Source organism: Cyprinodon tularosa, unplaced genomic scaffold (assembly GCF_016077235.1).
Source record: "Cyprinodon tularosa strain WSP-4 unplaced genomic scaffold, ASM1607723v1 ctg51, whole genome shotgun sequence".
Taxonomy (NCBI): Eukaryota; Metazoa; Chordata; class Actinopteri; order Cyprinodontiformes; family Cyprinodontidae; genus Cyprinodon; species Cyprinodon tularosa.
Window position 1 is genome coordinate 2,893,512 of NW_024039241.1, and position 12,701 is coordinate 2,906,212.

Here is a 12,701-nt window from a genome sequence, read left to right on the forward strand (position 1 = left end):
CTGGTTCAGTCGCAAATGATGGCCTATAAAAAGGTGTCTCTGCTATCACACAGGAATCATCTTATGATGAGTAAAAGTAAAGATTTTCTTAAGACCTTTGCAACCTTGCTGCAAATCATAATGATGGCATTGGTTACAGAAGGATATCTAAACTTCTAAATGTTCCAGTGAATTTCACCATAAACTGACCATGACCAGGTGCTCCTTGCAAGATTTCTGACAGAGGTGTAAAAAGAATTATCAGAAGAGTTGTCTAAGAGCCAGAGACTACTTGTGGAGAGCTTCAGAAAGACCTGGAATTAGCAGGTACAATTGTTTCAAAGAAAACAATAAGTAATGCACTCAACCGCCATAGCCTGAATGCATTATCCTCACGCAAGACTCTATTGCCGAAGAAAATCAATGTTAAAGCTTGTTTAAAGTTTGCTTTACAACATTTAGACAAGCCTGTGAAATACTGGGAGAATATAGTCTGGTCAGATTAGACCAAAATTGATCTCTTTAAATGCCATAATACACATCATGTTTAAAGGTCAAATGGCACTGCACATCGCCCCAAAACTCCACACCAACAGTGTTTGAAGGTGGGAATATCATGGCGTGGGGCTGTTTTTCAGCATATGGTACTGGCAAACGTCAAATAATAAGGAAGGATAAAGTCACAAACAGCTTTTCACATCAGGAAATTAAACATTTTGCCCATTGTCTTTTCAAAATACTTTCACTTCAGTCAAAAAGAATGAAAAGTGTCTGTAAACAGCAGTTTTCTCTTGTCACATACAGCCATATTTTAAAGAGATTTAAGTGTATTAAAGCCATGTACAAATTCATTGGCATATGAAAGTTAATCTCCAGAGCAGGTACAATTTATAATGCGTTTGGAAAATGTGTTGAGCAGGCACCACATATTTTATTTGTTTGCCTTTAGGAATGCATATCAAATTCTTATGATCAATCATTTAAAAACAGTAATTTTTCAAACATAAAACTGATTGTGAACAGTTTTTACATCAAAATCAAGTGCAATTCTGTAAGCAATTTGAGACAGTGGTTCCTTCTCTAATGTCTGCCAGGCAATGCAGACAATGCAGTCAGCCATTTTTGACTGGTGTTTACTCTTTTAAATCGATCTTTTTCTATTTTCAATTTCTATTCATTTATTTTCTTTAGTTCTTTTTTTTAAATTATCATTAACTCCATCTTAATGACAGAATAGCATCAAGAAGCAATTGCAATCTGCTCACCTAAGTAGATTGCATATGCAATGTGTTTTATCATCTTACCTCATCTTTTATCATCTCACCCATTGGCCAAGCGATCGCTGTAGATCTCCTGCAACATGCACACTTCTTTCACAAGCATTTTGTTGTTGTTTTTTTTTCCCCATGCATTTTAGCGCTTCTTATTTTCAATCATTGAAGATTAAGCCATGCCTAAAGTTTTTTATGTATTTCACTTCTTTTGTAGGACTGCCAACTCATCCATCTTCCCAGTAACTCTAACCAGCTTCCCGTACCTCACCTCTGAATTGATTGTCTATATAACGGCTAACAAGAAGTATGTGAAAATTAGGGATTATGCAATCCTTACAAAGAAGAAGGACGTCGTTACAGTAAATGTGTTCATTTATTAGATAGGATAGGTCTTTATTTTCTCTGTAAAACAGATATGAATTGTGTATTCTAGCCTCAGCTCTGCTCACATTACTCTGGAGCTGTAAAATAACAAATGAGTGTTGCTGAAGTGGAGCACTTCATGAGTCATTACTGGTTTTGTGAGTAGTCCGTTGATGGGGTGATTGGATGGTATAAAATAATTCTAATGTAGCCACAACATAACTAGAAGACCAGCTTTTTTTTTTTATTTCCACAGGCCCAAATCATGCTCCTTCTAAACCTTAACTATCCTGATTAAAAGCAATCCTACCAGTTTATTGAACCACAGAGCAACAAGAAAAAGAGAGGTCAGTGCAATAGTAAACAACCCCACCCCCCACCCCCAAAGTATAGAAAATCTGTAAGCCATTTTATAGTCAACAGAGGCGATGCAATAATAATGTTAAATTATATTTGTCAATTTATACAAATAGATCGTTAAAAAAATAATATATTGTGATTTCTGGATTTTTACTTTTCGATTATGTCTCTCACAGTGGACATTCACCTACAGTACGCTGACAATTTCGGACCCCTCCATGATTTATTTCTAATTGGGAGAACTTGCAAAATAGCTGGGTATTAAAATACTTATTTTTCTCACTATATATTTATATATAGGCTCCTCCAGGAATCTTTGGAGGATCTAATCAGAGAGGATCTGTTGAGATATTTGGAAAATCTAATAGCAGATGAAAAGAAAGATAACTCCTCTGCTTGCAAAGGATGTATTTTATTTTAACTAGTGCTCTACATGTGTATATGTAAATACAGCTTTGTGCCTATCCCCCAAAGGCATCACAAAGCATAATCAAGAAGCACTGAATGCATATTAGTATCAGAATATGTCCACCTACCGTCTGCAGCATGCATGCTTTATTTATTTATTCATGTTTATCCAGGGATCAATAACAAAATACCCACCACATATGAGCAATGGTAATGTGGTGTTTCTCTCTCTAATGAGTGCTTTGGACAATGTAGGTGGATGCTGTTTGTCAGAATTTTTGTTGTGGAAGCATAGATAAAATGACCTTTCCAATATTAACATAAACCACAGCGATCTCTGGGTAATGTGAAAGTTTCAATAATAACACCAATGCATGAAAAATAGCTACCCACCTATGCTGGCCTCTGCGGCTTTTATTTCTCTTTTCCGCATTGTCTTGTGTTATTCTGCCCACACATTTACAACATGGTTGAGTTTGATATTCATTGTGTTTGTGTATGTGCAATCAGACCTCTGTCAACAAATTCTCAAAGTGAGTCAACCTTGTTGTGTGATCATTTTCACTGGTGAAATCAGAGGCTATTACCAGAAAGCTTCTGGTTACAACCTGGTGAGCTCTCATAATTAACAATCTAGTTTTACTTATATACATACATATATACTAATTAGTGCCAGATTATTTCAAACCACAGGTGAGATCTACAGTATTCCAGGATTCTAATTCCTCAGTTCTTGCCTGTTTGCCTGACCTGATCTGATCTGTCCCTTTTTCTGAGCCTGCCGGATCCTTGTCTAACCTGACTGCCTGCTTGTTTGGCCTGATTCGGATCTGTTTGTCTGCCTGCCTATTGCAGAGCCTGGAACTGTTTCCCAACCTCGTCCTGGATTTCCCTCTGGCTCTTCATTGGACTTCTGATCACCTGGCTCTGACCCTGGACCTCGCCCCCGACTATAGATTCTGGTTGTCCTCCTGTTCCTCCTGCCTACTATTACCTGATCACCGATCATCATAATTCAGCCGGAGTTATTTTCTGGGACTTCCTGGCCAGTGATGGCAGTATCAGTACTACAACTTGAGCCTAAATCCTGTGTCGCACCTTGTCGATCTAGCCAGCGTATGCCCGACGTAAGAAAAATCTTGCAAAAACACTGCTCTATGTTGGATAAGTTATGGGTCAGTTTTGTATAAGTTATGAGCACAGTGTAGCACGCTGAGGCACGGCGGCACTCATCGACATACAGCAAGTACGTCAGGAAATTTTGAACACTCACAAATTTTCCCTACGTATGCCAGTGGATAAGTTACAGGTAAGTTATTTGATAATTGACTAACGTTAAGTGTAAGTTACTCATAAGTCGTGGTGTCTAGCTTATCCAAAGCCTATCAGTAATTTGTGCACAACTTATGCGTAACTATCTAGAACTTATCTCCTACACATATCAACGTATGGCATCTGCTGGCAGGCATCAGCAAACCCTCTTTTTTTTCTTTTTTTACATTTATTGTTTTATTCTTTTTTTTTGGCATGTGGTAAACAGCAGCTAGGTTAACCCTGAATAGTCTGGCCCATAAAATAATTGACAGAAAATAAAAATAAAAAAATAATTCAAGTTGTCTTTGAACTTTCTGACCAATGAGATGAAAAACATAAATTTTTACAAGTTAAATTAGATAATTTATTTGCTTCAATGTTGATTCATTATGCATTTTTGCATAATCTTTTATACATGATCTCTTTGCTAGATTTGCCTCATTGTGTAAGTCAAGATTTTGAAGAACGAATATATCACACTGCAGAAGTCTTAAAAAACTCATGTACCAAATATGATACCCTTGAATTTAAAGGGCTAATACAGTGATCAAATAAATCTTTATTCAGACCAGGCGCATTGCTGCCCCCCTCAGGACACATTTCATGGCCATTATGCTGCCGTGCGTTATGCATAAGCTAGACTGTCATTGGAAATAAGTTCTGGACTCATTATTAATACTCTATGTATACGCCCAAATTTGAAAAAATATAGAGAATGTTCAGCGTATGCCAGCCTTTTAGAACATTCTGGGACATCAGGCATAGAATGGCTAAATTGTCAAGGTGTGACAGGGACTTAACCTCGTGATTATTCCCAGACTGAGGACTAAGAGAAGGTTAGTGACATTACGTTTCTGATTGATGCACATCATAAAGGTAACCTCATCACCAATCTTTGTGACAAGGTCCAGAGGTTCCTGCCCTAGTCGCTGACACCACCTGCTGCAGATTTGCTTCAATAAACTGTCTTAAGCTCTCACACTGGTTGTCCCGTTTGAATTCTGGGTCCATCTGTTTTGATAATTACATCATGAACTAAAAAAATCTTTTTTTTCAGAGAAACCTATTTGGGACAACTGTGATTAACCTGAATAATTATTGATATTTTAGAACTGAACAAAAGGGTGGATTTTTTTATATCAGCTTCTGTGTCAACAGCCTCTTTTTGAGACAAAACAATATTGTTTTCTGCAAAAAATAAAAAGCTAAGACACATCAGAAAAACACTGCACAACACTAACACTAAAGGAATTTCATAAATAAAGCTGAGATCTACATGTTTTTTCAAAAACTATTACACACTTTTATTCAACCATTTTGAATATTAAAAAAAATCACAGACCCTCGTATTGCTATCTTTTTCATTCATTTCATAAAGTATTCCTTACTTGTTCAATTTTGCCCAATTTAGTCAGTTTTTGGTAAAACACCAACCTTTGATAATAGTTCTTAAAACATTTGTCTAAAAGAATTGCAGGGAAATATATTTTAGACCTATAAAACTATTGAAAGAACTGAGTGTGAATTAAAACAATAATCATATTTCAAATTCCTTTTTTGAGACAAAAATATGCTTTGCAGATAGTTGTAACCGAGACTCACATTATAGTAAGAGGTGCATGACATCTTTTTGTGCAAAAATAGATATTTTTTTTGTAAAAATAGATATTTTCAAAAATAAATATATATTAAATGCATAGACACTGATGGCAGTGAAAAAAAGAGCAAGCACATTTACGGCTACTATCATCTACGGAGGAAATGTCGGGATGCTAAAGGCAGTGAGGAGAAAAAGACAGATTTGTCCTCTCCATTGGAAACACTTTGCCCCGGGATTACGAAATAATTGGAATCTTGGATTCAAAGGAAGGAGAAACCCAAACCTGAGGGAAAATGTAAGAAAGCAGTTTATGTCACAGCAAGGACAAATATACTGACCATGGAGAGAACAGCTTGCTCATTAAAGAGACTGCAGCTGTAGCCTCAGAAAGTTTATTGGAAAAAGAAAATACTTTCTTCTACAGAATGTGTCATGAATCGGTATAAAACTGTTATGTCTGCAGCGTAATCTTTACATTTTGGGGATCTAACAAACCAATACCCTACAAATTCAGAAATTCCCCATAGCAAACCCAGTCTGCCTGTAATTCATCCCAGGGATGTGTGACTCTTTCAAACAGAAACTATAGTAGTCTTGATAGTTGTTGCTCTATTGTTTCTGTCTCCCATATATATCTCCTTCTCTCCAGTCCATCAGTGCTGGTTTCTCCTCATTATCTACTCCTCATGTGTGATTTCCTTTTTTGTTTTTTTTTTGTTTTCATGTTTATTGTTTTTGGATTTGTGCTTCTGTTGCTATTTGTTGCTTCATTAAATCAGCAATACTCATCTCTGCCTCCTCATCTCTGCATTTGGGTCCTCAACCCAGGGGTGCCTTAAGGGGGTGAAAAAGTTAGGAGGATTCCTTGACTGAGGCGGCCCCAAAAGAAGAACAAACTTGTCCAGGTATATTTTTTTCAAATGTAAAAAGAAAATCCAGCAGTGAAATATATTGTCTTTTATGTTCTCACAAAGATAATTCATGAGACCCCCCACACCCAAGAGATACCAATAAATGGTTTGGTCCTTAGGTCCTGCATGCTGCAAAAGATCGCCCCTGTCTGTCACCGGCATGATATCAGCAGTTTGCTCGTACAGGGGCTACCTACGCATTATTTGACATTGTTATACAAAAATTAAACAAATTAAAAAAAATAAATAAATAAGCAACAGTGCGGAAGAAAACATCCGCAGCTGAAAAATGCAGCAGAGGGACAGAGACAGGCCACATTGTACCAGTACAGAGTCTGAGGGAATTAATCTCTTTTTAACATTTTCTATATATACAAAAACATAGTAAAAAAATATATATATAATTGTTTATACATAATAATCACTATAAAATGAAATTGCTTCCAGTTGTTTATACTGTATCCTTTACAGGATTCTATGTATACAGATTAAATTAAAACTATTACAAGACATCTATACATTTTTATCATTCTCATGAGCAGCCTGAAACAGCCACACCAAAAACACATTTTTATTGTCAAATGTAAATGTAATTAAATGAATGAAAAATAAGTTCTCAGGGCCAGCATCAAAATAACATGTCCTTCAATAAAGTTATAGTGAAACCTAACAGTAATATATCTTCATAATCTAAAACCTATATTCTATTCATGTGTGCATAGCTACAACTGTTCTTTTTGTTTTAAATAAGCTTTTATTATTTTGATAGGATGATTTTTATTGTAAAGTTTAAAGTTAATGTTTATTTAACTTTTTCTAGGCCAAATCTTTCATGGGGTCCCAAATTTCTGGCAGCACCCCTGCCTCAACCAACCTCCACCCTACACGGACAACATCCTAACAATATCTGCAGTGCATTTCTCCACAATATTCTTTTGTTCCCCAAAAGGTTCATTAGAGCAGCTTCTAGAAATGTGATAGATTTTTCACTTATTAATAGCAATAGAAATATTCACTTCATAAAATCCATTTTGTGCCTTGAACTTTTTGGTTTGACATCGTTTTATATGTAAATACCATTTTGATGTAACTAACACAGCAAGGAATGAGCCACACATCAGTTTCAAGGTATACCATTATTTTAAACACTTTTAAACCGCTTAGAACTTTCTTAAATTCAGTGATTATATTTTTATTTGCAGATATTACACTATGAAAACCTCACAATGGTAATTTGCTTAATTTTTCCATATTTTTTTTCCAAATAATTCTCTGTTTTAATTTTTAAATATATATATATACTATTTATGCCCACGGCGTATCTAAAAAGGAAAGGTCCACCTCTTTTTGTACCACTATTTTTTAACAACTCCAAGGCCTTAGTTGTAGTCAGTCGAGCTATAACAGACATTTCTTTGCACCTTTTACAGCATCACTGAATGAAGTCACCACATCTGTTACTCTATCTGGCCTGTAATGGACAACAATTACTTAATGTAGCTTTAAATAGAAGCCAAACTCAATTTCCAATCACACCACTACTGTCATTATTCAGCAAATAACTCTCACTATCTTTCCAGACAATTTAAATCTTTCCACTGGATGTGAGCAAGACAAATGCACACCTCGTTGTGTTTATGGGTTCACGGGTGTCTGATTGTATCTGGGTATGTACTGTACGTGTATGTGTGTGTACCATGCGACTGGTCCTCCATGTGTCCCAGAGTTTCGATCTGCTCCACCAGGTCATTCGAGTTCCACTGACTCATACCCAGCAGAATGGCGCTCTTTCCCTCCATAACATCTGCTGGGACACACACAAACACATGGAGTACACACTTAAACAAAGGCAGAAAATGGGAGGCAAAAACCCACTTCTCATGCATGGATGCTATATCACCAAAACAAAGAGCTTTTTTTGTTGAAAATAAATAAGATTTTTGATTTTATCTCAAGTGTTGAAGCATAATTCACACATTCAAAGAAGAGAACAAAAACACCTAGGTATTCTATTTAAATGTGACCAGATTGAGAAGCACTGGTTGTTCATGCCCAGTGCAAACACAGACTGACATGTAGCAGGAAAATAAAGGCCACATGGTGGAGGATGAAGATGACAGGGCAAATAACAAGGCGTGGCAACCATGCAGTGTATTTCATATGGTTCATGATGGCAGGAAACAAGTCAGACAGCTATTGTGCTGCCAATGCATCACTGACATTTTGGCAGGAATGGTGTTTACACAGACGGAGGGCACCTTTACTGCAGAATGTTACTATATATTCTTTTTCCCTTCTGTTTCAAGTATATCATTATATAAAACACTACTCTTTCAGACTGCTGGTTGATGACTTGAAAATCAAAAATTTATATTTTGAGATGTGTCTGTTATATGCTTTAAATAATTAAATAACTGCTTCCTTTTAGGATTTTCTGAGGCAAGTCAGGCCAAAAATAAAGATCTGGCTGATCCAATCCTATATCAGTGTTTGACCCTGTACTATTGTTCTTTTTTATGTCGGACAATAAATTGAGGCCATGAAAGCATGCATCCATCCATCTATTTTCCGTCACGCTTATCACTGCTGGGGTCACGAGGGGGGCTCGTGTCTATCTCCAGTTGTCAATGGGTGAGAGGCGGGGTACAACCCGGAGAGGTCACCAGTCCATCGCAGGGCAACACAGAGACAAACAGGACAAGCAACCATTCATGCACACAAGGACAATTTAGAGAAGCCAATTAACCTAACAGTCATATTTTTGGACTGTGGGACGAAGCTGGAGTACCCGGAGAGAACCCATGCATGCTCAGGGAGAACATGCAAACTCCATGCAGAAAAAGCCCAGGGTCACTGTACAGCCCTTGGCCATGAAACCACCGACCAATTATTAGTAAATTGTCCTGTGTTGCCCTTGTTGTATGTGATAGCTTTGCATACTTTATATCTGTTAAGTTGAAGTTAAAAAATGTTGCATACATTGATAGAACATTTACATAGTAATAATAGTATTTACAAAATGGTAGGAAATAAAAAAATATGTTTTGTGTTGAAGAGCAGCTTGTTACTAAAGCAAAGCGTAGTGCACAATCAACGTTATATAGAGGGAGAATAAATCATTAAAGAATGTACACTTCTATAAAGGTACACTTCTACAAAGAAATATTGGATGTGGATATAACAACAATTTAGACTTCCATAAAAAAACTGCAACTACCATAATGGTATGCTGTCCCTTTTAACAGCTGTTTGAATTTAGCAGCTCAGTAGCTGACAAATACAGGAACATGTCATAAAAACATTCTGGCACACAGCATGTAATTATCGGTATTATACTGTAATTCAATTTCTGTAAAGTGAGATATGCTATCATTTTGCCCATGTATGAAGTAAAGTCTAATAACACCTTTGAGGCTATCTATAAAACAATATTTACACCTCACACACAATGTGAACAAAACCAATAAGGCAAAGCAGCTCACTGATAAATCCTCTAACCTGTTCAAAGAATAAATAAAAAAAAACTGAGGTTTATAGATTTAAACAGCATAATCCTATTAAGACTGATCCAAATAGAAATCAAACAGAGAAAACAAAGCACATGGTGTTGATATAACGGTGGTTTATCCACTTTTCAGTTTCTGTGTGCTCTGCCAAGCACTGACTTCTGGTTAAAGAAAAACACGGGCAGTTTATTTTTTCTCTTTAATCTGGGATACTTCATCATGTCGCAGTTTTATCAGAAATTAAGCAACACAAAAAGTTTGATATGCACAAACATGACAAAATAACTGCTACTGTTAATCAACTCAAACTCATATAAAGAACAGGGTGAACTGATTAAAAAGTGCTCCTTTGGGTTTTCAGAGTGTTATCTTCATATTTAAGACATTTCCTAACTTTCTTTTAATTAATTTCTCTTCATTCATGTTCTGTTTAAAAGTTGCTGTTTGCATCGCTCATACAAGCTTAATTTCCATAAGAGGATTTTTAATTTTTCCACTATGTCAGACTCGCCACCGGTAAGTGAAAATGAGGACGAGCACGTAGGACAGCCCTATGTAAACATTTCACCAGAATGATTGACAATTATACCCTTAAGGGTTAAAAAATATCTAAAAAAATTATATAAGCCCCCCAACCCCTTAAAACAAAACACACAGGTAAATACAAAATATAGTATCTTAATTAAAGGTTCTTATTATCAAGTCAAAAAAAAATATATAAGTGTTGCACCAATACCAGTATCGGGCGGGGCCCCGATACAGCACTAAAATGGTGGTATCGGTATCGGTGAGTACCAACAAATAGGGCATCGATACCATTTTGAGAGCAAAAAGTTTATTCAACTATTGTCTCCAATTCCAGGTAGTCAATAAAAAGTTCTACTGGATTCACTTTGTATAAGTCTTTTTCCTGCTTCACAAAGGTAGGCAGCAGCGTGACAAAGCCATGATGGCAATTATTTTACACCCAAGTAGTATGCAGTTCTTCAAATATACACACACATCAATTTCAAACAGATGGTATCAGGATGGTATCGGTATCAGCTGATACTGCACAGCCAGGCATTTGGTATAGGTATCGCGGCCAGAAAATGGCATCGGTGCAACACAAAAAAAATCCAAATCTACTTAACCCTGTGTAAAAAAAATAATCATTTTACCCTTTTTGTTAAAAAATGATGGCGGTTTATCACATCTGAGTTCACTTTCTCTAGCCAGACCCTGGCTTGATTATTGCCACACCTGGTTTTAATCAAGAAATCAACTAAATACGACCTGCCAGGTCAAAGGAGTAAAAAACAAGTGAGATGTGTCTGTCTGGAATGGGTTACAAAGCAATTTCTTAATTTTTCAGACACCCCCTCCCACAACTACATCCAAAGACAAGCAGACGTCACTTTCCTCACATAAGGTCAGTGTTCATGCCTCTAACATCCAAAAAAGACCGGGTATAAATGGCCTGCATGGCAGAGATCCAAGATAAAAAACAACAACATTAATTTTCCAGAGCACATCTTGATCCTCAAGGATAAAATTCTCTTTCGGAAGGTGAAACAAAAATTGAACTTTAAGTGAACTGTGTTGCATTACATCTAAAGTAAAACATACTATGTTTCAGAAAAAAAGAATTTCATATCAAGAATCAAATATAGTGTAGGTGTGATGGTCTGGCACTGTTTTGGTGCCTTAGTAGCTAAAAGACTTGCTTTGATAAATGGAGCCATGAATTATCCTGTCTACCAATAAATCCTAAAGGAGAATGTCCAGCCATCTGTTTGTGACCTCTAACTGATAAAAACTTGGTTTCTGCTTCAGGATAATGACACAAAACCTGAATCTGAAATCTATTGAGATGTGTCATTACCTAAATGGGCTCGTCATGCTGGAAAACGCTCCAACTGGCTTAATTACAACAATTCTGAAAAAGACTCGTTGCAAGATATCACAAACGCTTGTTTGAGGCTGTTGCTGATAAAGGGGTCCAGCATGTTATTAGGTTTAGGGGGCAATCACTTTTTAATACAGTGCTATGTTGGTTAGACAAGTAAATATAAATAGCGCAAACCCTTTTTCACACCACTGTTAAGACTGTATATTATCCTTTCATTTCACAGCAGTTGAAGCCAAAGTCAACTTTTTTTGTTTGTGTACAGTCTATACAGTGAAAGCTGATTATTTTCTCTCTTTAGAGCATAGGTTTTCACCTGTGTGAGTGGTCGCAGCATCATGGATCAGGTTACCCTGATTTTTACCCTATATTTTAACACACAGTGGTATATCATTCCTTGTTGTATCGCCCTTTGCCATACTTTTCCATCCAGTAGGTGGGTCACAATCTAAAGTCTATTGTTTAAAAAAAAAATTGACTACTTCTTGCGCATGATGAGGAGAGCCCACATGCCTCCACCCATCCACAACACCTTCTAAAGAAGCACCATAAAGAGCGTTCTGACCAGATGTCACACTGTGTGGTGTGGGGCTGCAGTGCCTCAGACTGGAAGAAAGCACAGCGCTGCGTGTCCTGCGTGTAACATTATAAATGACCTACTCACACCCCCACCATGGACTGTTCTCTCTGCTGCCCTTTGGGAAGAGACTATGAAGCATCCGATGCAGGTCAAGCAGATTCCAGAGCAGTTCCTCGGGGGCCGTGTCGCCTCCTCCCTTAGTGGGGGGTCAGATTTCCTGGGTTGGCCCCTCCTGGGCGCCTCTGCCCTTGGGATCCCTTTGGACATCTGGGGCGGCATGTCTTTTGCTCTTCACAACCACAATTGAGCATTTTTCCTTTGGATAAACTTTACATGCACAAATACACTCTCACAAACAACTCAACTACAGGTGCTTATCTTATCTTCTGATATTCAGTTACCACAGTATACAAGTCAGATTAAATAATACTACTTATACTTCAGCAATTTTTTTCTGTTTTTTCTGGTAATACTTTATTTTGCCACTAGAGTCACTGACATAATAAGACAGACAGTCA

At 37.0% G+C, this 12,701-nt stretch overlaps 1 protein-coding gene across 3 annotated transcripts in view; it reads right to left on the minus strand.

The window, feature by feature from the left end:
- The window catches only part of pitpnm3 (PITPNM family member 3), a 169,258-nt gene that overhangs the window by 90,415 nt on the left and 66,142 nt on the right, over positions 1–12,701 (minus strand). For 2 of the 3 annotated variants that reach the window (XM_038303410.1, XM_038303408.1), the window contains exon 3: positions 7,906–8,016. In XM_038303410.1, the coding sequence (XP_038159338.1) occupies positions 7,906–8,016 (111 nt within the window). The remainder of the gene's footprint in view (positions 1–7,905; positions 8,017–12,701) is intronic. The other variant, XM_038303409.1, reaches the window with a different exon arrangement.